This window comes from Macrotis lagotis, chromosome 4 (assembly GCF_037893015.1).
Source record: "Macrotis lagotis isolate mMagLag1 chromosome 4, bilby.v1.9.chrom.fasta, whole genome shotgun sequence".
NCBI classification, from domain to species: Eukaryota; Metazoa; Chordata; class Mammalia; order Peramelemorphia; family Peramelidae; genus Macrotis; species Macrotis lagotis.
Window position 1 is genome coordinate 271,986,542 of NC_133661.1, and position 25,946 is coordinate 272,012,487.

General features: G+C 37.0%; 1 protein-coding gene across 1 annotated transcript in view; it reads left to right on the top strand.

Moving 5' to 3' along the window:
• DCAF5 (DDB1 and CUL4 associated factor 5) overlaps positions 1 to 25,946 on the top strand; it is a 150,834-nt gene that overhangs the window by 37,608 nt on the left and 87,280 nt on the right. Inside the window, exons 2-5 of the mRNA XM_074236045.1 lie at positions 6,364 to 6,507; positions 7,390 to 7,426; positions 8,470 to 8,609; positions 11,311 to 11,440. Coding sequence (XP_074092146.1) covers positions 6,364 to 6,507; positions 7,390 to 7,426; positions 8,470 to 8,609; positions 11,311 to 11,440 — 451 coding nt within the window. The remainder of the gene's footprint in view (positions 1 to 6,363; positions 6,508 to 7,389; positions 7,427 to 8,469; positions 8,610 to 11,310; positions 11,441 to 25,946) is intronic.

Consider the following 25,946-nt stretch of genomic DNA (forward strand, 5'->3'; position numbering starts at 1 on the left):
GTTTAAAAAAAAAAGATAACCAAATTACCAGTATCAAAAATGAAAAGGATAAACTAACCAACCAATGAGGAGGAAATTAAGAAGATAATTTGGAGCTACTTTCCCGAACTATATGCCAGTTAATTTGATAACCTGAGTAGAATGGATGAATATTTACAAAAATGCCGACTGCCCAGATTAACAGAAGAGGAAATAAGATACTTAAATAATCCCATTTCAGAACAAGAAATTGAAGAAACCATCAATAAACACCCTAAGAAGAAGTCTTCAAGTCCAGATTCTACCAAACATTTAAGGAACAATTAATTCTTATTCTACATAAACTATCTATTTATTTATTTATAGGAAGATTTTACTTACTTTGAGTTTTATAATTTCCTCCCATTCTGGCTTCCCTCCCCCCACCCCCTACAGAAGGCATTTTGTTAATCTTTACATTGTTTCCATGATATATATTGATCTCAGTTGAATGTGATAAGAGAGAAGTCATATCCTTAAGGAAGGAAAAGAAAGCAGGAGATAGCAAAATTACATAATAAGATAACGGTTCTTTTTTTTCCCTAATTTGAAGGTAATAGTCTTTGGTTTTTGTTCAAACTCCACAATCCTTTCTCTGGATACAGATGGTATTCTCCATTGCAGTAATCCAAAATTGTCCCTGATTGTTGGACTGATGGAATGAGCAAGTCCATCAAGGTTGATCATCATCCCCAATGTTGCTGTACATAAGCTATTTTTTAAAAAATAAAAGTTCTGCCAAATTCCTTTGACACCAATATGGTACTGATACCTAAACCAGGAAGAACCAAAACAGAAAAAGAAAAATTATAGACCAATATCCTTAATGAACATTGATGTAAAAATCTTAAATAAAATTTTAGCTAAGAGATTACAGAAGGTTTATTACTAGGATAATACACCATGATCAGGTCAGATTTATCCCAGCTAGGCAGGGATGAATATTAGGAAAACATTCAACATAATTGAGCATATCAATAACAAAACCAACAGAAATGATTATTTCATTAGATGCTGGAAAAGCCTTTGGTAAAATCCAACATCCATTCCCATTAAAACCACTAGAAAGTAAAGGAATAAATGGAGCTTTCCTTAAAGTAATCAACAAATCAACAACAAATACATGTAATGGGGATAAATTAGGATCATTTCCATTAAGAACAGGGTTGAAACAAGGATACCTATTATCACCATTACTATTCCATAGAGTATTAGAAATGTTAGCTTTAGCAATAAGAGAAGAAAAAGAAATTGAAGGAATCAGAATTTGCAACAAGGAAGCAAAGGTTTCACTCTGTGCAAATAATATGATGGTATACTTAGAGAACTGGAGAAAATCATCTAAAAAATTCCTTGAAACAATTAACAAATTCAGCTAAGTAGCAGGATATAAAGTAAACCCACATAAATCACCAGCATTTCTATATATGAACAACAAAGCCCAAGAGCAAGAGATAGAAAGAGAAATTCCATTTAAAGTAACTGCAGACAGTGAATACTTGGAAAGCTATCTCCCAAGGCAAACCCAGAAACTGTATGAACACAATTACAAAGTACTTCTCATACAAAGTCAGATCTAAACAATTGGAAAAAATGTCAATTGTTCATGGTTAGGTAGGGTTAAAATGATAAAAATGACAGTTCTCCCCAAATCACTTATTCAGTTGCTATACCAATCAAACTGCCAAACCAAAACTACCAAATAATTACTTTACCAAGCTAGAAAAAAATAGTAACAAAATTTATATGAAGCAACAAAAGGTCAAGAATATCCAGGGAATTGATGAAAAAATGTAAAGAAAGGTGGCCTAGCTCTACCAGATCTAAAACTAGATATCAAAATTGCCTGGTGCTAGTTAAAAAATAGAGTAATGGTGGGTGACTAGGTGTAGTAGATAGAGCACTGACCCTGGAGGCAGGAGTACCTGAGTTCAAATGTGGCCTCAGACGAGAGAGAGAGAGAGAGAGAGAGAGAGAGAGAGAGAGAGAGAGAGAGAGAAATTGATCAATGATTTAGGATAGGTTCAAAAGAATAATCTATTGTTTGACAAACCCAAAGAAATCGGCTTCTGGGAAAGAACTCACAATATGACAAAAATTGTAGGAAAAACTGGAAAATACTATGAAAAAACTAGGCATAGACCCACATCTCACACCCTATACTACAATAAAGTCAAAATGGGTCTAAGATTTAGACATAAAGTATGACACCTTGGGTCAATTAATAGACCAAGAAATACTCTGTCAGATCTGTGTAAAGAGGAGAAATTTATGACCAGTTAGAAATGGAATACATTATAAAATTGCAGAATGGGTGATTTTGACCATGTTAAATTTTTTTTTTTTAGATTTTTGCAAGGCAAATAGAGTTAAGTGGCTTGTCCAGGGCTACACAGGTAGGTGATTATTAAGTGTCTGAGGCTAGATTTGAACTCAGGTACTCCTGACTCCAGGGCTGGTGCTCTATCCACTGCTCCACTTAGCCACCCCTTGACCATATTAAATTAAAAAGGTTTTTTTGCACTAATAAAACCAATCCTGCCAAAATTAGAAGGAAAGCAGAAAACTGGGAAACAATTTAAACAACTAGGAATTCTGCTAAAGGTCTCATTTCTAAAATGTATAGAGGATTGCAACAAATTTATAGAAGTACAAGTCATTCCTCAATTGGTAAATGGTCAAAGGATATGGACAGTTTTCAAATAAAAAAATTAAAGCTATATATAATCATATGAAAAAATGCTCCAAATCATTACTGATTAGAGAAATGCAAATTAAAACAACTATGAGGTATCACCTAACACCTATCAGATTGACTAATATGACAAAAAGGGAAAATGATAAATATTGGAAATGTTGTGGGTGGATTGGGACATTGATGCATTGCTGGTAGAGTTGTGAACAGATCCAACCTTTCTGGAGAGCAATATGGAATTATGCCCAAAGAGCAATAAAACTGATCATACCTTTTGACCCAGCATTTTCAGTACTAGTCCTATGTCCAGAAGAAATCATTTAAAAAATGGAGAAAAGGTCCCACATGTTCCAAAATATCCACAGCAGCTCTTTTTGTCATGGCAAAGAACTGGCAGGCCCTTTGTTGCTGGGCTGGGGAGGCAGGTTTCAGGGGCAGGGGACCTGAGGGGCAACTATAACAGTATTCCCAGTACCAAGCACAGTGCTTGACACATAGCATAGGCTCTTAATAAATGCTGATTGAGGACATATTTCTGGTGATTAATGAATGGGATCAGAAAGGAGTTAAGTATTTCTTAGTGATTGCCTAATACTGCTCCCTGAATAACTAACACTTCTAAAACTAATACGGATACCACATTTAGGCTCATTATTTTTCACCTAGATTATTGTACAGACTTGTCTCCCTGCCACCTAATCTCTATTCCCTCTGGCCTACCTTAAGTGCAAATCTGCCTTTCTTACTTGGACTACTTCCGTGGCTTTCTCTAGGATAAAATATAAAATATAAACTCCTTTATCCATCTTTTAAGATCTTACACAATTGGCTCAACCTATCATTCTAGCTTCCTGATACTTCTCTTCCTGAACTGGCTATTCAGTCAAACTAACCTTTTTTCTATTCTTCACTAGTCTCTGGGCTTTTGCACTGATCTTCTCCTGGACTTGGATGAGGTTGTGTCTTAATCTCTGGTACTTTGGAAATATGGTATATATATTCTACAGCAGACTAAAGAGCTTTCCAAATTAGGCTATCTGCTTGATTACAGTGTTTACTGGAATTGAATGCTGTGGAAAAAGCAATTTATCCTTATGCAGCTATACTTAAAAACCATTTTTTTGTTGTCCTTATTCATTTGTTTCTATCATGTTTGACTTCATAACCCCATTTGAGTTTTTCCTGGCAAAATATTGGTGGTGTTTGCCATTTTTGAGTTATTTTATAGATGAGAAAACTGAGGCAAATAGCATTAAGTATCTTGCCCAGGGTCACACAACTAGTAAATGATTGAGGCTGAATTTGAACCCAGGTCTTTTTTTTAAAAAAGTTTTTGCAAGGCAAATGGGGTTAAGTGGCTTGCCCAAGGCCACACAGCTAGGTAATTATTAAGTGTCTGAGCCTGGATTTGAACTCAGGTAACTCCTGACTCCAGGGCTAGTCCTCTATCCACTGTGCCACCTAGCTGCCCCTGAACCCAGATCTTTTTGCTCCAAGCCCAGTGCTCTATCCACTATACCCACCTAGCTGCCCACTTGAACAATCATATGAAAAATTTATGTATTAGCTGAATTGCAGGGAACAATAGAAATTTAAATGCCTGACCTTCTTCCTTTGTTCATACTTTTGGGCAGAATCATTCTGCTCCTCCTGCTTCATTTGAAGCAATACAACATAGAGAACAACTTATTACTTCTTAGGAGAATGATAGGACTTTTAAAGGGTCTGACAAAATTTTTATAAGCAAGTTTCAGACAGTTATGCTGTTTTTTCAGAGCATGTATTATATTCATTTCATCCTACTGAAAATTGTTCATATTGAATAGTGCTTCTCTAAGGGAATGTGGAAAAAAATTGAATCTGCTTACTGCACATGAGTTCATTCAACTCTTCCTAGGTTTCACTAAAATTATACCTTTCATCATTTCTTACAAAATGTTCAAGTTCTTTGCCACCAAAAAAAGAGCTCCTATAAATATTGTTGAACATTGAGTGTTTTCTCTGTTTTGTTTGTCTCTTTGGGGTATAGGCCTAATGGCTGGGTGAAAGAGTATATTACCGTCAGTCACTTGGTTAACAGGCATTCGTTGAACATTTAAATGGGCCCTTCCGGAAGATTTCCTTTTGCCTCTCAGCTGGGTATTTATGAGTTTGATGTCACATGATCCTAGGACACTTTATGAGAGCCTCAATTGGAAAAATCAAATCACCTTGTGAAATGTCTGGAATTCAACATCAAAGATGATTGGTGGGGGACCAGGCAAGGCTACTGCAGTAGAGTTTGGGTTAGGAGCTATTTTCCTTTGTGCTAAATTATAGACTTTTGCAAAACTTCAAGAATGTGCATGTGAGTGACCCTCTCAGTTTTTATGGCTTTTCATCTCAAGGAGTGTGGCCTCTTTTACAGAATCTCAATGCCTTTTCTTAAGGCTTTTCCTTTATCAGTTCCCCTGTTTTCCTCCTTTACCTTTTTTTTTTAAATTGGCTTTTATTTTCAGCTTGGTATTGTAGAGTGAAGCAGTTTTGGCAAAACATAATAGTGGCGGCTAGGTGGCGCAGTGGAGTCAGAAGTACCTGGGTTCAAATCCGGTCTCAGACACTTAATAATTATCTAGCTGTGTGGCCTTGGGCAAGCCACTTAACCCCATTTGCCTTGCAAAAAAACCTAAAAAAAAACAAACAAAAAACATAATGGTAGCTAACCTTAATGTAACTTTTTACATTTGTATGTGCTTTATTCCTTACAATACTCCCAAAAAAGAAGGTTCTGTTATCATCCTTGGTTTACAGCTGAGGAATTAAGAGACTGGTGAATGCCTAAAGAAAGATGTGGAGCCAGGCTGTTTGAACTCCAAGGACCTGGGTCTTGAAAATCTTAACGTTGTTGTCTTGTAGGTAGCCAGTGCAGTGGGAAGAGCAAACTCTGCCTGAAGACTTAGGGGAAGAGACCTAGGGGTGACAGTAGTGGAACTGGGCAAATCATTTAAGCCTCTTTGAACTTCATTCCTCACCTGTAAAATAAGGCTAGTATTTAGAATGCCTATTCTACAGGATTATTATGAGGAAAGTACCAAATAAATGTGAATCATTAAGGTTGTTAATATCATCCCCCTTTTCTCTAGATTTATGTTCTGTGTGATTTAGCAATTTTGCAGGGTAGGGAATCATGTTTTAGACTCTGTTCCATTCACATAAGTATATAATTTTATTTTGGGGGGAAGATATAAGTGAGAAAAATAAAAAAAAGCCTTAAATCTTCATTAGATCTTCTCAGGATTGAAATAGGCTAAAATGCAAATAAGGAAAAAGGAAAGATCAAGGTTAATTTTCTGTATCAAATTAGTTGAATTTAACAGTGAGAAGCCAATGAAGAAACTAGAGGCTACATGCATTTTTCTTGGTATGGGTAACATAAGAGTCATTTATAGTTAAGTGTTGAATTGGGAAGGTTAGAGAAAGTAAACATAAGGAAGCTGCTTTGACTTCCTACCTCTGCTCTCCCTGTTTTTCACCAAGAGGTCCTAGGCATACAAATGTATGTTCTCTAGGAATCTCCAAGCCGACTCATTTAGTGTAGTTTTGTTTGTCCTATTCATCTTGCATAATGTATGTTCTTGCCATAACCCTAGACCCCTGCCTTCTTCCCCAAGGAGGCGATGACCGCAGGGTTTTGCTATGGCACATGGAACAAGCCATCCACTCCAGGGTCAAACCTGTCCAGTTGAAAGGAGAGCATCATTCTAACATCTTCTGCCTGGCTTTCAACAGTGGAAACACTAAAGTGTTTTCTGGAGGTAAGAGGAAGTGAAAGCCACTGTGGCCAGGGTCCTGAAGGGGGACAGCTCGGTGAAGATCTTTTTAACTTCCTGTTACCATGTTAGGAAGTTATTGGCTGCTTAAAGTATTCCTCCTGGATAAAGGTTAAACTGCTATGTTGGGAATTTATGTATACCAAAAGAGGCAAATAGAAATCACTTCCAAACTGATCTGACTTTCTCATTATTTGTTGAATTGAATCAGATTTAGCCTTGTGCCTTAATTACTACCAGTGCTGGAGGCTGTGACTACACTTTGAGAATAGGATGACTTTTGAGCTATATGCTTGCAAAGACTTCTGCCTCTTTGGGCAGTTGTTACTCACACTTTCATTACAGAATGGGAAATTATTTATTTTATGTGTCTTTTCACATCCAAGTTAACTCTTCAAAAGTAGGATTATACACAAAAAGGATTCACTAAATATTTTTATTTTAGTTAAATACTCACATATCATTTGATTGAAGGAAGAAATGGGATTTGCAAATGGAAAAACTTGGATCTAATATTCCCACATATTTGGAATCATAAAATGTGAGAGCTAGCTATAAGGGACCCTAATTAAGTCATACAGTCCAACCAGTCCATTTTACAAATGAAACTTTCTTTTTCTTATTAAAATTGTTCCATCAGGTTATTTTGAGAATATTATTTTGTCATCCTTATTTACTGTTGATCTTTTACAATATACTATAGCGTTCCTATCCCTCCTCCAAATTTATTTTTAAAATCTTTTCCAGTTGACTCTTCTATTTAAGATCAAAATAGATAATTTTTACAAGAAATTTTTATTAAGTGCTAACTTAAAATGTACATGGAGAAAATTTTTGTTATTAGCCATTTGTTTTTCTTCCTTATAGGAAATGATGAACAAGTTATCCTCCATGATGTTGAAAGGTAAATAGGTTGTTTGTGTGTGAAGGTGATTGATTGCTTCTATAATACTGAGGGAGATTTCTTCTTGGCCAAAATAATGCTCTCTTAAAAAAATTTAAAGTTTCAAAATTCTTCTAAGGAAGGAACTTGGTATAGTTTTATGACTTTATATTGTTTTGACAAGAAAAGAATTAACAGTCACCATAAAATTATTTTTAGGAGAAAACTTAAGTGGGCAAAGGAGAAAGCCCAAGTAAAATCAATTTCTAGCATTTTTTTTTTAAAAAACAAACCCTCATTCACAATCACATTTGACAAATTTCAAAACCTTCCCTTTTTCCTTGTAAGAAATCAAAAGTACTGGTCAATTAATAGGAACTGCAAACAAATAATATTATTATACATTAATAAAGTTTTAAAATAAAGGATATTTTTCCAGAGGAATATCACTGTTACTTTGCAGTGATTCTATACTTTTTCTCTGCTGAACAAATAAGTACATTCAAACATAACAAATCATACATTATCTAGGACTGAAAATGCCTCATTTTCCACCTTTTGTCCACTACCTCTTTGGGAGGGGCCCAGCATGCTTACCATTGGTTGCATCCTTGATCAGCATTCTGAAGTCTTTGGATGGTGTTCTTGGCATTCTTAATGGTAGTTGTGTATACTGCTTTCCCAGTTGAACTTAGTTTACTCTTCATTAGTTCATTCACTTCTTCCCAAGTGAATCTTGTCATTTTTCATGTCATAATAACACATGCCTCTTAGGAAAAAGGAGACTTATACTGCCTATATGGTCAGTTCTTCATCCCTCAGTATCTTAGTCAGCCTACTGAGACCATAAACTGTTTCAAATTTGGATTGATAAAGAGAATTTCGTTTTGGGGAATTTGCTCACTAATGAAATAATAGATCCAGTCCAAAGAGGAAAAAGCCACAACAATCAATTATCATATAATTGTTAGATTTTGGTAACTTCCCCCACAAACAAAATATGTATGCCAGAAGGGTAGAAGTCTGCGTATGTGTGTGTCTCTCTCTTCTGCTCTGTCTCTCAGCAGCGAGACCTTGGATGTATTTGCCCATGAAGATGCAGTTTATGGTCTTTCTGTGAGTCCTGTGAATGATAACGTTTTTGCCAGCTCCTCAGATGATGGAAGGGTTCTCATCTGGGACATACGAGAGTCTCCCCATGGAGGTAAGTAAACACTCTTTAGTTCAGCACTAATTTTGTCAGTTGTAGACCTCAGAGACTGACAAGGGCAGGGGGCACCTAGGTGACTCAGTGGATAGAGCATTGGCCCTGGCCGTCAGGATGACCTGAGTGCAAATCCCTCCTCAGACACTTAATAATTACCTGTCTGTGTAGGCTTGGGCAAGTCATTTAACTCTATTGCCTTGCAAAAAACCCTCAAAAATAAAGAAAAAGAGAGAGAGAGAGACACTGACAAGGGCAGAAAGACAAAAAATTTCCCCATGGAGAGGAAAACAAACAAATAGTATGTTCTGAAGTGAAGAAATAAATGCTCATCAACTGCCAAGCTCTCTGCCAAGGAATGGGCCCTTCAAGAACTTTTATTCTAATAGGGGAATGTGTTCTCTAATGTGTTCACATATGAGAAGTCACAGGGATGATGAGTTGAAGCCATGGGGAGTTTGGGGACTTGAGATTCCAGAAACAGTAGCAGTCCTGATTTGATTATATTTCCCAAAGTGTGGGGGGGGGGGGGGGGGGGGGGGGGGGGGGGGGGGGGGGGGGGGGGGGGAGGGGGTTGTACTACAAGATGGTGGGGAGTTTAGAGTAGTGTTCTGGTTCCTACTAAATATAGCAACCTGCATGAGCTCCTGAAGGAGCTTCACAATTTGATGGGGAGAGAACATGCTGGCACAAATAAGATATAGACAGGATAGATTGGAGATTATGAGAATCTGGATCCAGTCTTGTTTATTCCATGTACTTTTGATCTATGTGATCCTGGGGAATTCTCTGGGCTTCAGTTTCCTTCTGTGTAAAAATGAAGAAATAGAATTAAATGACCTCTGAGACCCCATTCTCCATTGGTGTCAGCTAGGTGTCTGTGGTAGAAATATTGTCACTTTGAAGAATTCATGTCTCCAGTCTCTAATCTCTTGTCTTCTCAGTATTTGAAAATCATTTCTTTAAATTTTAAGTCTCATACAGAGTAGCCTCAAATTTTACAGGTCTGTGTGCAAAACTCATTCTTCTTGCAATAGTGTATCTTTTTTTTTTGATTGAAACAAACTCTACATTTCCTGTTTTACTTAATCTCCTTATTTTTCAACATTTCTTCATAATCTCTGACCAAACATTCTCTCTTCCTTACTCTTGTTTTGCAATTATTGTGCTTGTCAGATGAAATATCCTAATGTTTTAATCTCTCTATTATAAGCTGGTTATTAACAGAGCTTTATTTTCTTCTGTGATAACTGAAGGGATTGAACTAGATCATCCTCTAAGGTTCCTTGCTGCTTTAAAATCGTATGGCCTCAGGATTGTGTATTGATCTATGTTCTTTAACAAAGACTTTATTTATTTTGAATTTTACAAATATCCCCTAATCTTGTTTCTCTTCTCCCACCCCTCACAGAAGGCAATCTGTTAGTCTTTACATGGTATGCATTTTGATCTATGTTCTTAATGCCAATGGACTCTAAAAGTATTCATTACCTGACTGATATCCAATTTAACACATTTTCAGACTTGGACAGACACAGTATGGAAGGTAAATTGTCTACTCTGTACCTGTCTGGAGCCCTGGCCAGTTGAAGTAGCTTTTATTCAATGTAACACATTGGATAGGGCACCAGGCTTGGAGTTCATTTTTCTGAATTCAAATCCAGCCTCAGACATTGTGTAAGTTGCTTAACCTCAGTTTCCTCATCTGTAAAATGAGCTGGAGAAAGAAATGGCAAACCAGTCCAGTATCTGCCAAGAGAACAAGAGAACCCTAAATGAGATCATGAAGAGTTGAACATGACTGAAATGACTGAACCACTAATCTAATGGGGTTACATGATGATGACTATACTCTTTTCTCTCCTACTTTGAGAGCTACAAAGTGAAAAATTTAATCTAAATAATGCCAGTTTGAAATTGGTTTAATACAAGATTGTCAAATGCATTTTTTCCTTGTCTTCTCCTCACTAGATTGCTTTTAGATTGGCAAAAATAAGTTAAACAAGAAGGAAAACTTGGGTTTTGAAAAGTTATTCAGTTTAAAATTTTTGGTTTTAAAATTTTAATAACTTGGGGTCATAGGATTCAAGGATTAAAATATACTTTAGAGATCTTCTGCTTCAATCCCTCTTTTGTAGAGGGATCCCACAAAGTTAAGTGGTTTAACTTAAGTAGTAAAATATGAATAGTAAAATAGCAGGACTATCAGAGTTCTAGACCTGATCTTCTGGCTTTAAATTCAGTATTCTTTCTGCAATAACTAGATCTTTCTGTTAATGATTTGCTCATTTCTCCTAACCTGTCTACCCTCCCCAGCTGATATAGGACTTTAATTTTCCTAGCCATATTACAAAGTTTTCCTTGCCTTTAGCAGTTTTTCTTTTTCTTTTCTTTTCCCAGTATCTGAAGGGGAAGATCCACTACATGCAATTATGTAATGTAATTGTTCTAAATTTTAAAAATTATTCTGTAATTATACATATTACATAAACATAATTTATCAATTTAAATTAACATTTAAAAGTGTACACGGGTGTTTTGCAAAACTCCAAAGTGCCCCTTTTGAGAGTATTTGCCATGCTGGAATTTTCACTTAATAGAATTTGCTTTGTAATATGTTGCTCCACTCACCTCTTATTTACCCACCTATAACCCAAAGATGCATGTAAACCTATTGAACAAAATTCTTTTTCTTCTCCAGAGCCCTTCTGCCTGGCAAACTACCCATCAGCTTTCCATAGTGTCATGTTCAACCCTGTGGAACCCAGGTTATTAGCTACAGCCAATTCAAAGGAAGGAGTAGGACTCTGGGATATTCGGAAACCTCAGAGGTAAGTTGTCTTCCTTCACCAGGCGTGATAACTCTCTGACTGCTTATTTTCTTGGATGAAATGATCAACTTCAATCAGAAAGTATTTTTATGAAAACTTCTCTGTGATCTCTCTGTGTCTTAAAGCAAAATCTTTGTCATTGAAGCCTGTGAAGTTCTGGTATTTTGGGAAAAGATAGAAAACAGGAAATTTCAAGTCCCTACTTGTGGAGGAGGAAACAGTATTCCAAAGTATTTATATTTTTAAAAGAAATACTTAATAATTACCAAGTAGAATAAAATTAAGGCTGTATTGGAGGAGATATTTTTTGGTGGTCCTCAACTCTTATGTAAATGACTTGTATTTCATACTATGCTAAAGTTGGCCTGGTATTTGTCTTATACTTCACCTGTGTCTTTGTCAAAAGTTGTGGTCTCTGTTTGTGGGTTTTCTAGATTGCTTTTCAGAGAAGATTACAAAAAACAAAACAACAAAAAACTGCTTAGCTGCGTTTGAACAAAAGTATTATGAGTACAAAGGCACTATTTTCCTTGATGAATTCTTAAGATACATCAATTCTTGCTATCATGATAATCATTGGACTATTAAAATAAGCACTTAGTGTTAGATAGGACCCCTTTGAGGACCTATGTAGCTGTTCTGCCATGTAGAGAATGCTTGCCCAGAACTTGAGGTTGTTGAGGATATTTTCTGCTTTTACTAAGAGAAGTGGCTAGAATGAGTTATTTCCAAATAAAATAATATCTTCAGTTAAATGGTGAAATTTTAAAAATGCAGTTCTGGAAACCATGATTTCTTTGGCTGCTTCAATATTTTATAAACATTCATCCATACTTTTGTGATCTGGTAAGTTAGGAAACTTGATTAGCATGGTAAAAATTAGTATGATTGGTTTGAGTTCTGTGAATCTAAAATAAAAATGGCAGTACTAACAAATTGGTTATTCTTGGTTGGAATTAACATAGTGTATTGGAAAAAGCAATGGATTTGGCATGGAGACTAGATTCCTGTCTTCTTTGCTGATGGTGTCAGTGTTCCTGGGCAGATCCCTGAGCTTTTCTGTCTGGATGAAATGATCTCTAGGTCCTTTCCAGTTTTAAATCATATTTTTAATCATTTGGATGTTCTTTGAAGATAAAAGGGGAATGCAAATAAGCATTTATATAACTCATACTACATATGACCTCATTTTAATATAGTTTTACCAGGAAGACTCCTTACCTCCTTCTTAGTGTATTTTTTATATTTCATCAAAGTGAGATCCCCTTACTTGATTTCAATCTTTGTCTTGTATTTAATGCTTTCATGAGCAAATGTGTAAAAAGTTAATTTTATTTGTTATGTGTTCTTCCTCCCATTATTCCCCTTGCCCAAATCTCTCCTTAACTCCTATAAATGTATGCATAGCTCTTGGCATCAGAAGGATGAAATGAGCAACTGGCAGCTATAATAAATTACTAAATCTCAGTGGAAAGCTTGAATAGCTTATCACAGCCTTTTAAAAAGAAGAGAAAATTGTAGTTCTTTCATCCTTCTCAACTGGTTTCTTACAGTATATTATGTTTTTTTGACTCATCCTTTTATTAGTTCCTCATTTACATATTGCTTCTTGTTTTTGGTAATCCATTGTGTTAGGTCCAAAGAACTTAATAATAATGTATGTAAAAATTTTGTTGGGAAACTTGAACTTTTGTTTGGAATAAAAGAGAAAATGTACTATTAGGAGACTAGGCTACTTCTTAAGGGAAGAGGGAATTAGGGTAGCTTCTATGAGATTCTACTAGGTTGTTTTTTGTTTTTGCAAGGCAATGAGGTTAAGTGATTCATGGTCACATAGCTAGATAATTATTAAGTGTCTGAGTCTGGATTTAAACTCAGGTCTTCCTGACTTCAGGGCCAATGCTCTATCCACTGCCCACCTAGCTACCCCTAATACGTTTTTCTAGGTGAAATACAAGGAATCCAATGAAGTCTATGAGTTGCTTCCTGCTTCCCTACTTCTTGGGTACATGAAGTTAAACTTGTATACATTTTCTGATTGTAACAGTTCATTGGTGTGATCAAGTAAGTCATTTATTATGCTGCTTTTTCTTGCAAAGTTTACTGCAATTTCCTTAATTTTTTTCTTTTTATTGTTATGAACTTGACAACAGATATCAATAAACATACTTTCATTTAGATAACAGAAGAGGAACTGCAATATAAGACTTAATCTTCTACATAGAGCTTGTTGTAAATTTTTTAAATATTTCATATTTAACATGGTAGTTTCAAAACTGTCATTGTGTCCATTTCTGAACTTCTGTTCTTTCTTACTCTTTTAAAATATAATGATTCTTCAGTTCTTTTCTTTCTTTGCTACTTTTTAAAAAATATATTTTGGGGGGAAGTAGCACCCTCTTAACCCACTTTCCACCCCCCCACCCCCGAAAATCCCTCCCTTGTAAATAATAATAGTCACAAAACAGATCCAGGCTATTTTGTTATGCTTTTTAAACCTGAAGCTAATACCAGTCACTTTCTCAGGGCAGCTGAGATGGCCTGATCTGGCAGCCAAAGTCATTACAGTCCTGAATTCTTCAGTAGTTGAAAGCTATATTCAAGTGGATTCAGAGGTTAAGTACGAATTATCTTAGATGCTCTTCCAGATAACTCATTTGACCTCTGGGCATGTGAGTTTATTTTAGGAAACATTACTGTGACCAAGAACAGCACAGTATAGTGGTAGAGTGTTGGACTTAGAATAAACTGAGGTTTAAACTTCTTGGTTAAATCACTTAGCCAATCTGAGTTTTATCTCCTCATTTGTAAAATGGTATGAGAAATCTTGTTCAATGTTTTGATGAAATTTAGGTGTTCTAAATCTATAGTATTTCCCTGATCAGAGTGTTGGTCTTACTACTCTATGAAAAAGAAAAATAAGGTTAATCTGCCATAACCTATGCTCATGTAAGCAGTGTTGACTCCAAGGGATTGCTTTTCCTTTCTATATACTCACAAACTTTCAATGTGTTCTAGAATTTTTTCAAAAAACAAAATGAACAGCTCATTGGCCTATAGGCTTTAACTTTTCCCCCACCTTGTTTTTGAGAATTGGAATATTTACTCCTTATCAGTCTTGATATACCTACCTCTCCTATTTACTTTAGCTTCTCAGAGTTCGCCATGCTCATAAATCACATTCAACAACAGATATTTATTAAGTGCTTAAAGAGAGACAACACATTGTAGAGATTAGAGAGTTGGTCTTGGAGCCAGAGAGAAATGATCTACCGCTGGTATGACCCTGGATAAGTCACTTAATACAGTGTTCTACACAACTCTCTAAAACTATTATAGATTGTAAAGAAGGTACAAGGAGATACTAGTAGCAGATCTACTGGAAACTCTTTATACCTATGAAATTGTCTAGCTTTTTTCCTTTACTTATACTTCACTTGTTTAATAAAGGTACTAACTGATAGAATACAAAAACAATGGTCCCTGCCCTCGAGGAACTTAACTTTTTTCTTGGAGGAAATAAAAAATTTCACAGTTGCAGGAATCAAAAAATGCTTTACATGAGAAATGTCATCTGTGCTGACTCTTAAAAGAAGATAATTCAGAGAGGCTAGAGATGAGAAGGAAAAGTCATTAACATAAAGATAACAGTCAAGCACATGTATTTGGATGAATGAGGAGAATAACTTGGATTGACATTTTTATATAGGGGGTTTAACAAGTGGAGAACCAGATGTAACCTGGCCATAATCCATTGTAGAAGAGAGTAAATAGAAAGGGAGGGAAGATCAGTTAGGGTCAGGCACTTCAGATAAATCAGGTAGAATAAAGACTGAGGGAAAAAAACCATCATAATTACCAGTACTTTCATGACCATGAGAGCTAATTCATCTTGGATTGATGACTTGATATCATGTTCTCATCAACTCTCTTCAGAGACTCTCCTTCACATCATGTCTTCTAACCAAAGATGTGCCCTTCAGTGTTCTGTCCTGGATCCTCTTCTTTTCTCCCTTTGTACTCCTTCACTTGGTATTCTCATCAGTTCCCATGGGTTTAAATTACCGTCTGTGCTAATGATTCTGAAATCTGCCTTTCTTTTTCAAATCTCTCTCCTGACTTTTAGTCTTGCATCTCAGATGGGATGTCCAGCAGATATTTTTAAACTCAGTTATATCCAAAACAGAACTTTACCCTTAAACCTTTCCACTTTTTCCATTACTGTGGAAGGCATCATCCTCTTCTCAGTTCTTTGAAACAGGAGTCATTCTGAACTCCTTACTGTCTTTCACCTGCCATATTGAAGCTGTTTCCAAAGCCTGTTGATTTTATTTTGGCATCATCTTTCCTACATGCTTCCCTCTTCTCATCTGGCATTACTACCACTCTGGTACAGACCTTCTATCCCCTCATGCCTTCCTTAATTGTAATAGCCCACTGCTGAGTCTGGTTGCTCAAGTCTCTTCCCACTCCATCCATTTTCTATTCTGCCACTCCTTAACCCTGATTGCTTTGAATCCAGAGCCATCTCCAGTTGTCCCATTTCATATCTGACCACTGGACCCAGAGGAGGAAGAAAGTGAAACTAGTAACTTAGCACAGCACTTCTTTCAACTCAAATCCAGTTCATGTGCTCATTTCCCTGATGATGTGATCTTCTTTGAAAATGAAGGACAGGGGCAGCTAGGTGGCGTAGTGGATAAAGCACCGGCCTTGGAGTCAGGAGTACCTGGGTTCAAATCCGGTCTCAGAGGCTTAATAATTACCTAGCTGTGTGGCCTTGGGCAAGCCACTTAACCCCATTTGCCTTGCAAAAACCTAAAAAAAAAAATGAAGGACAAACATTCTGCCACAGAAGTGATTTTCTTAACGTAGAGATCCAATCATGTCATTGTCCTCCCTGCCTTCAAAGCCCTTCATAACCTAGCCCCCTTCTACCTTTCTAGTCTTCTTATATCTTACTCCCCAACCTGTATTCTTCAATCCAGTGACACTGGCCTCCTTGTTGTTCCATGAACAAGACACTCCATTTCTCAGCTCTAGGCATTCCTTGGCTATCCCTCATGTCTAGAATGTACTCTTTCCTCTGCTCAGATGTCTAACCTCCCTGGATTCTTTTTTGTTTTTATTTTTGTGGGGCAAAATGTCCAAAGTACCTAGAATCCCTCTGGATTCTTTTAAATCCCAACTAACATCCCCTTTTTTCTGCCTAAACCATCTTAATTGAAGTATCTTAATTCTGTTAATTATTTTCTATTTACCCCATATAAAATTTGCTTTGTGTTTGTTGGCCTATTATCTTCTTTAAGCTTCTTGAGGACAAGGACTATCTTTTGTCTTTTTGGTATACTGAGCACATTAAGTGCCTATCTTGTACCAGGTGGTAAATGTTGATTGATTGATTGATTCATTTTATGCTTATCTACTTCTCCCCTCTATCCCCTCCTCTCCCCTTTTTAGAGATTTTTTTGTTCTTTCCCTTTAAAGGCCCTTCAACACTGTTGCTGCCTTAGCCAAATTTGAGAGTATTCAGTCTTCATTTCCTGATTGTGTTATATCTTAGCTCAGGCCCATATGTCATGTTCCAACTCCAAGAGTAGCAGCTCCGAGGGCATGTTGTACCATGCTGTTATCTAATGAGAAATCTCTATTAAAAAGAAATAGAATTATTCCAGTTAGGAATGACTTCACAGACCAGTGTTGTTAACAAGGAAATTCCCCCCTGGGACTATTGAATGAAAACAAAAATTTTGATTTTCTGACCTTTCACCTTCTTAGAACTGGACATACTCCCTTCTATCCCTGACTTGAGCTATCTTCATTTGAAATAGGGTGTGGTCATTCTCTCCCTTCCCAATCCTATTATAAAATCACCTGACAGACTTTAGATTTAAACTGCTGTTTCCATTACAAATAAGAATATTCCTTGATCACTATTAGGAGAACTAACTGAAAAAGTCTTTACATTGAATGTATGAAATTGTCTTTGGGATATTTGAGAGCTGGAAAAAAAATAATATTCCCAATAACATGAAATTTTGGCCTCTTATGAATTGTGTAGATTTTTTGGTTAGCATCTTAATCTCAAAAACTGAAAGTACAATAAAATGATACACAAGACTTTCCACCTCAACTTTATGGACTGTCAGTTAGAAGTCTAGACATGCAAGGGAATAAAGAACATGAATGGAGAAAAGGAATTGAAAGTATATTATCTTCTAGGCCCTAGAATTTCTCCAATCTCTAAAGGGAACTTTTTTTTATATCTCCTTCAAGACCTCTAGGTCTCTTTTGAGTCCCAGTCTGTTTGTTCTTGTTCATAATTTAGACCATATAAGTAGGTTTTTACCTCATCTGGATTTGATATGATGATTAAGGACATTTAAGAGGACTGCTGGGGGCGGAGCCAAGATGGCAACAAGAACTGATCATATCTTAGGTGCTCTCTCATAAAACTTATAAACTAAGGACTCTAACTAAATTTTTGAGAGACAAACCCACAGAGGGACCCAGTGAGGCAGTTCTCCTACTCAAGGTAACCTGGAAAAGAGTAGAAAGGCTCTGCTTCCCGGGGTAGGAGGGGCGGCCAGCCATAGGGGTGGTCCGCCAGAGCAAAAGAACTTCAGTCTCCCGGAGGCAGGTGACCCAGTGCTCTGGGAGCCAAGGCTCACAGCAGCAGGGGAGTTTCCTGACCTATGCCCCGGGGAGCACTGGGCACAAATTGGGGGAACAGCAGGGGACCTCTGCCAGAGCAAGCACATGGAGCCCAGCCTTCAGGGCACACAGAGAGCAGCATGATCTTGTGGCAGCCCAGATCCACGAAACAGAAGCAAGGTGGAGCCTGTAAGCAGGAGCCCCCAGGGCATGAGCCCATTGAACCTAGGGAGGGGAGTGAAGAGAGAGACTGCAGAGCTCTGTCCTCTGTCCCTGGAACAGGATGCTGGGGTTCTGACCACATTCAGATCCTGATCGCAGTCTAGGCCCCCCATAGAACAACAGGGCCCCCCCCCCCCCCTCAGCCCCGTGGCAGAGGGGGGCGCATATGGTCATTCACAGACCAGGAGGGAGGACAGAGCCTCACACACTGAGACCCTTGTGGGAGTGTCCCAAAAGCTCAGGAAACACCCCAAACCAGGCCCAGGCTGGGAAAATGAGCAAGCAGAGAAACAAGAGGAACACCATTGAGAAATATTTTGCCTGTGAGCCCAAGAAGGATCAAAACATTCAGTCTGAAGATGAGAAAGCACAAGCTCCTGCATCTAAAAACTCCAAGAAAAACAGAAATTGGGCTCAGGCTATGACAGAGCTCAAAAAGGACTTTGAAAATCAAATGTGAGAGATAGAGGAAAAATGGGAAAAGAAATGAGAGAGATGCAGGAAAAACATGAAAATGAAGTCAGCAGCTTAGTCAAGGAAATCCAAAAAAATGCTGAAGAAAATAGCATGCTAAAAACCAGCTTAGGTCAAATGGATAAAACAGTTCAAAAAGTTATTGAGGAGAAGAATGCTTTAAAAAGCAGAATTGGCCAGATGGAAAAAGAGATAAGACAGCTCTCTGAGGAAAACAAATCCTTCAGACAAAGAAGAGAACTCAGGGAGATTGCTGAATTTACAAGAAATCAGGACTCAATACTTCAAAACCAAAAGAATGAAAAATAGAAGAAAATGTGAAACATCTCATTGAAAAAACAACTGATATGGAAAACAGATTTAGGAAAGATAATCTAAAAATTATTGGAATACCTGAAATTCATGATCAGGAAAAGAGCCTTGACATCATATTCAAAGAATTACTACAGAAAAGTTGCCCTGCTATCCTAGAAGAAGAGGGCAAAATATAAATGGAGAGAATCCACCGATCCCCCTGAGAAAGAGATCCCAAAAAAGCAACCCCCAGGAATATTATAGCCAAGTTCTAGAACTCCCAAGTCAAAGAGAAAATATTACAAGTAGCCAGAAGGACACAATTCACATACTATGGAGCTGCAATCAGGATCTCACAGGACTTAGCAGCAACTACATTAAAAGCTCGTAGGGCTTGGAATATAATATACCAGAAGCAAAAGAGCTTAGAATGCAACCGAGAATCAACTACCCAGCCAAACTGAATGTCCTCTTCCAGGGAAAAAGATGGACTTTCAGTGAACCAGGGGAATTTCAGATGTTCCTTTTGGAATGGCCAGAGCTGAACAGAAGGTTTGATCTTCAAATACAGGACTCAGGTGAAGCATAGAGATTGGAGGAGAAGGGGAAAATATGAGGGACTTGATGATGAACTGCATGTATTCCTGCATAGAAAAATGACACTGATAATACTCATATGAACCTTCTTAATTAACAGAGCAGGTAGAAGGAGCTTTTATAGATGAAGCACAGGAGAAAACTGAATTTGAAGATATATTGTGGTGTAAAAATGGAGTCAATAGATAAAAGGGAAATGTAATGGGTGAAAGAAAAAGGAGAGGAGGAATAGGTTAAGATATTTTATATAATAAGATTTTTCTTTATTACAATGAGCTATTGCAATGATATGGAAGGGGGGAAGGCAAGGGGAATGAGGGAAGCTTCGCTTTCATCAGAGGTGGCTAGGAGAGGAAACAGCATATATACTCAATGGGGTATAGACATTTGGAGTAAGAAGGAGAGAAGGGGGACAAGGGGAAGGGAGGGATGTGAGTGATGGAGGAGAGGATGCACCATGGAGGGAGAGTGGTCAGATATAACACATTTTCTTTATTACTTCTTGCAAGGGGCTGGGATTGGATGGCCTGTCCGAGACCATAGGACCAGGTGGATGCTGGGCCTAAGGGGTGGTAGGGGGGCTTGGGGCCTCATTGCCTCAGGGCCAGGGATCTGTCTACTGCACCACTCAGTGACCCTACAGCAGAGTCAGAGTGAAAGGAGAGAGAAAATATAGTACATGGTGGTGGAGAAATATCAAAGGGGAGGGAGTTGTGATCATCAATGGCAATGGTGGAAAAATATGGAAGTAACTTTTGTGATGGACTTATCATAAAGAATGGAATCCACCCGCAACAGAGTTGATGGTGTTGGAACACAGACTGAAGCACATTTATTATTATTATTATTTGGGGGGGGGGTGCAGGGCAAATGGGGCTGGGTGGCCTGCCTGGGGCCACATAGCAGGGTGACCATTGGGTGTCTGAGGTTGGATTTGGACTCAGGTACTCTGGGCTCAAGGGCCAGTGCTCTGTCTGCCACCCAAGCGCCCCTACTGTTATTACTATTTTATTTTATTTTCGGTCTTTTTTTTTCTTTTCTTGGTTTTTGCAGGGCAGTGGGGTTGGGGTGGCTTGCATGTCACACGGCTGGGTGATTGTTGGGTGTACAGGGCCGGATTTGGGCTCAGGTGCTCCTGGCTCCAGGGCTGGTGCTCCGGCCACTGCGCCACTTAGCCATACCTACAATCATTACTATTATTTTTTTAAATTTAAATTTTAATTTTTTTCTCTCCCCTTTATCGCTCAAGCAAGTCTGTATTTTTTTGGGAGAGAGGGGTATTTTGTTTATTCTTAAACAAGAATATTTTATTAATGTATAAAATATTATTTGTACAAAATGAGAATAAATAAATATTAAATTTATAAAAAGAGGACTGCTGACCTGAGAAAGGAGCAGTTTGAGAAACAAAATCCTTCTTAGATGATGAGTAGTAGTATTATCACCTAGCTTGAGGTTTTCTTGGATAATTTTATGGGACCTATTATGTGACACCATTCATTTTTCAATCAGCCAAGTATTTCTGATGATGATTTCTCTGCTAAAGAGGTATACTAACCAGAAGGCTAGCTGCCTTCTTATTTTTTCCACTTTCTGGAAGATAGTTGGCACCATCATTTTTATAGTTAAAAAATTATTTGTAAGATATTTTGCTGGATACTGAAGCAGATAGGAAAATAAATAAAAACATGGCACCTCCTTCAAGAAAGCTGTTACATAGTAGCATAGATAAAATGCATATACAAGCAGGTATAACAAAGATGGAATAAGTAGTAGTTTTTTCCTGTTCCTTGCTATAAGTTCCATCCTAAATCTTATGTAGAAGAAATAGCCAAAACCTGTAGCTTCTTGAGGTTTCTTTTTTCATTCACACTATGGAAAGTGAACCTGTCAGCTTGAGGACTGCTTCATACAAAAGAGAAGTAGAGCTCCCTCCTTTGGCAAAGCTTGTGATATGATTGTGGTAACTTAAGATTCTGAAGTACAGAAGCCACGGAAAAGTGCACAAAGATGAGGGAGTTAAAAAAAGGTAGGCTTAGGAGTCATGGAAATAGAACATTGATCCAGAAATGACCATTGGTTGTTCCTCACATAAAGTTTTACAGCAAGGAGTCCTGAAGTTTCTGAACCCCTCATGAGGCAATAGAACAAAAGCTTCCAAAGTGGAACAAAAACCTGTGCTTGGTTGTAGAAGATGCTCAGTATAACTTGAGAGGTCCACTGGGAAGTCTTATCTATTCCTTCAAAGGTGAATTGGAAGAAACCTACATAAGAGTTTAGCAGAACTGTAGCAAGTCTGAAACATAGAAAACTTAATGTTAGTTGTTTTTGTACTTCACACTGAGTTTTATAAAACCTAAGATCTCTGTAGAACCAGGTGCCACGGAAAACTTCCCAATTGAAGTATCAGTTTCAATTTTTTAATGACCTGATTTGAAAATCAATGTAGGAAATTTGGGGGAAATACACAATTTCAAAGGAAAAAAATGATAGCAGTAGAAGACAGTTTGCATTTTATTAAGACAAGAAAGGACAGAAGAGTTAACTGGCCAGCACACTTACATATAAACTTCCCTGCTAAAGTCAAAGTTTCTGGAGTGGGGCCAAGAGAGCTGGGTTCTAGTTTCAACTCTAATGAGCTATATGTTCACAAGATGAGTATTTATTTTTTGTCAAGGCAATGGGGTTAAGTGACTTGCCCAAGGTCACACAGCTAGGCAGTTATTATGTGTCTGAGTTCACATTTGAACTCAGGTCCTCCTGACTCCAGAGCCCATGCTCTATCCACTGTGCTAAGCTAAGCTACCCCAGATGAGTATATTTTGGAACTTATTCAAGCTTCAGATCATCTTCTGTAAAATAGGGATTAATATATAAATATGGGTCTTTACCAATTTTTATTATTTTCTCCTCCCTTAATGCTTAGTACAGCTCACACAATTGGGGTTTAATAAATAATTCAGCAGGTCTATAATAAAATTCTTCATCCACTAACTGAATTTCCTTTTCTAATTTCACTCTTAATGTTAAATAGCAACCATTCTTCAGGTTACCTAGACTTGAAATTTTTAGTTGTCTTGGAAATGTCTCTCTGCCTTGCCCTTGAATATACCTGAATGAGAGTTTCCTCACACATTCCTTTACCTTCACATATCGCAAGCTGTTCAGCTGCTTCCAAAATATGAGGTTCCTGCTTTGCTTCCATTCTTTGATGAAGTTCTATGGATTATTATTTTGTAATACTTGTTATAATTTTTATGCCCATTTCAGACCTCTCTCACTTCCTGTCTCAACTGCATTAGTTTATGTCACTGTTTATTTGTTTTCACCAAACTTTTAGCTTCTTAAATTTATCTTGTACATTTGTATATATCACATTGCTTTATAGGCCTTCTTCACAGGGAAGAAGCAAAGTGTACATTAACCTGAACCTAACTTCAGTTCAAATTCTGATATTATATGAACTGAAGAATTTAGAAAGAAAATGTTCCTGTCCATCTAATCTGATGTCATTTTATGAATATTAGAACTGAAGATAAAGAAAAACGCTATTGTACCAATAGATGTCAAAAGTTTTTAACAAAATATAACACCCATATATATTAAAATCCCTAATAGGGAATCATATGACCAAGAAGATGGTATGCTAGACAGTTTCATCATTCTCAGTGATTTTCAAATGAATACTTCTCCCCCCCAAAAAAAAAGAATTAGATGCCATAGATAAAGCAAATATACCTCTTTCCATAAACCAAGAAACATAAAGGCCTAACAATAGTCCTGTGAATTAATAATGAAAAATACAAATCACTAATCCATTTTCACAGTATTGTATACTCTGTTACCTCTCCTCCCCTCTCTACCCCTTTCTTCCTCCTTCTAGCCCCCCCCCCCCCCCGGCTTCTTCTGGGCAGACAGGCTGGCCCATAAACTTGTGCTCTGAGCTCCACTCCGCAGTATTCCTTCTGCTACAGTTTCCACTGGCATGCTCTGCCCTGCCACCAATCTATGGCAAGCAGCCTCAGGCCTCAGCCTGCTCAGCCACTTGTGGAGGAGGAGGGGATTGCCCTCTGTCTCAGGCAGGGCCAAACAATGGTTGGACCTGGGGCAGGGTGCCAGGTGTGGGACTATATATATAGGGATTAAAGGAAAGAGAATTGACATCCATCCAGGGCCAGCCCAATCTCCCCAGAAATCATTTGGGACAAAAAGTGAATTCTTCAATGTGGAATGAGTATGAGGCAACTTTTGAGCCCCACTTCTGGACTTACAATCAGACAGGAAGAGAGAATAATAATAACAGTGAAAATAGCACATATGTATATATTTAAATTCATGGTATATAACTTTTACTAAGGACCAGTGGGTATTCTATAAATATCATTTATGATAAGGGGGGGAGACTAAAACTACCAAATATTTAGGAGGGAGAAAACAAAGATAAATACTTAGAGCACAAACAAGTCAATAAAGATACTAAAATCAGAAAGGAAAGTGACTGCCAAACTATCTAAAAGACAGAAAATGTTTCTATATGATTGTTGCAAGACAAAGAAAATTTAACCAACACCTAATAAGATGGTTTGAGAGAAATCAGAATCTTAAGTTAAAATTTAAACCAGAAGTTTAAAAGGAACAAGTGGCAGAATTTTTGTTTTAAAAAACAACAGAAATAATTCTTAGAATAAAAAAAACTTGAGTTCATAGTGATAACTCTCCAAAGAAGCAAAAGAGGAAAATAGATTGAGAATATGAATATATACTGATATGGAAGTCTGTAAGAAGTAAAAGGACACCATTATCTCTTTATAAGCAAAATACCTATGAAGAATTAATTTAAGGATCATATATCTCCCATAAGAATGTGGCAGGTCCAAAAATTTGGACCCCAAAATGCAAGAAATAATAGAAGAAAAATGTCCCAAACTTAGCCGTAGAAAAAATAGAGTACTATTCAAAAGGATATATGGATCACCTCTCTAAAAACATCGCAAAACCTATACTTAAAATTGCAAGATATATCGTAATTAAATTTGTCTATTCTGTCAACTAAAATTAATTCTGCAAGCAATTGATTTAAAAAAAAAACAAAGAATAATTTGATTAGCACATTTCTATTCAGTACCCAGCAGGAACCCACAGAGAGGAATAGAAAAAATATATTTTGAGAAGTAAAGAATTTTAAGATGTATTCCCCAAATGTTGTGCCTTGCAAATATGAGCCTAATCTCCAATGAAAAATTACTCAATAAGAAGGGTTTTTGAAGCATTCTCCTGCAAATCCCAAAACAGGATCAGATTATTCAACTTGTAAATAACCTAATCTTACTAATAACCATAGAAATAAATGAACCTTTGCTTGATAAGTAGTAATATAGATCTAAAACTCAGGAGTAGCATTATATGAAATGAAGAAATGGCTTCAATTAAAAACAGCCATAAAGGAAGGATGTCTATAATCAGCATTACTATTTGATATAGTGCTATAAATGCTTGCTATAAAAATAAGACAAAAAAAGTAAATTGAGGAAATAATTGTAGTCAAAGAGGAAACAAAATTATTACTTTTGCTGATACAGTATTATACTTAGAAAACCCTTAAAGATTGAACTAAAAATTAATTGAAATTAATTTCACTAAATTTGAAGAATATAAAATAAATTTACTAATCAACTTTTCTGTATATTACCAACAAAACTGATCAGGAAGAGATAGAGAAAGTCTATTCAAATTAAGTATAGAATACTTAGAGAATATTTGGGAGTCTACTTGCCAAAGACACATTAAAAAAAAAAAAAACTAGGTGAATTACAACTACAAAATATTCTTTAGAAATACTGACTTAAGAGGCAGCTAGGTGGTGCAGTGGAAGGAGCACCAGCCTTGAAGTCAGAAGGACCTGAGTTAAAATCTGGCCTCAGACACTTAATAATTAACCTAGCTGTGTGACCTTGGGCCAGTCATTTAACCCCATTGCCTTAAAAAAAACAAAATAAAAGAAATACTGACTTAAACAATTAGAGAAATATAAATTACTTGTGGTTAGATAATGCCACCTCTACCTAAAATAATTTACTTCTTCAGTCTATACCAAACTACCAAAAGATTACTTTTATTCAGTTAAAAAAATGCTAAAATGGATCTGGTCAAAATTCTCAAGGGAAAAACCTGGAAAGAAGAGGTGGGGCTAGCAATATCAGATTTTGCTTGTGATACCTTTCATTAAAAGTTATTTGATAGGAGCCAGCTAGGTGCCTCAGTGAAT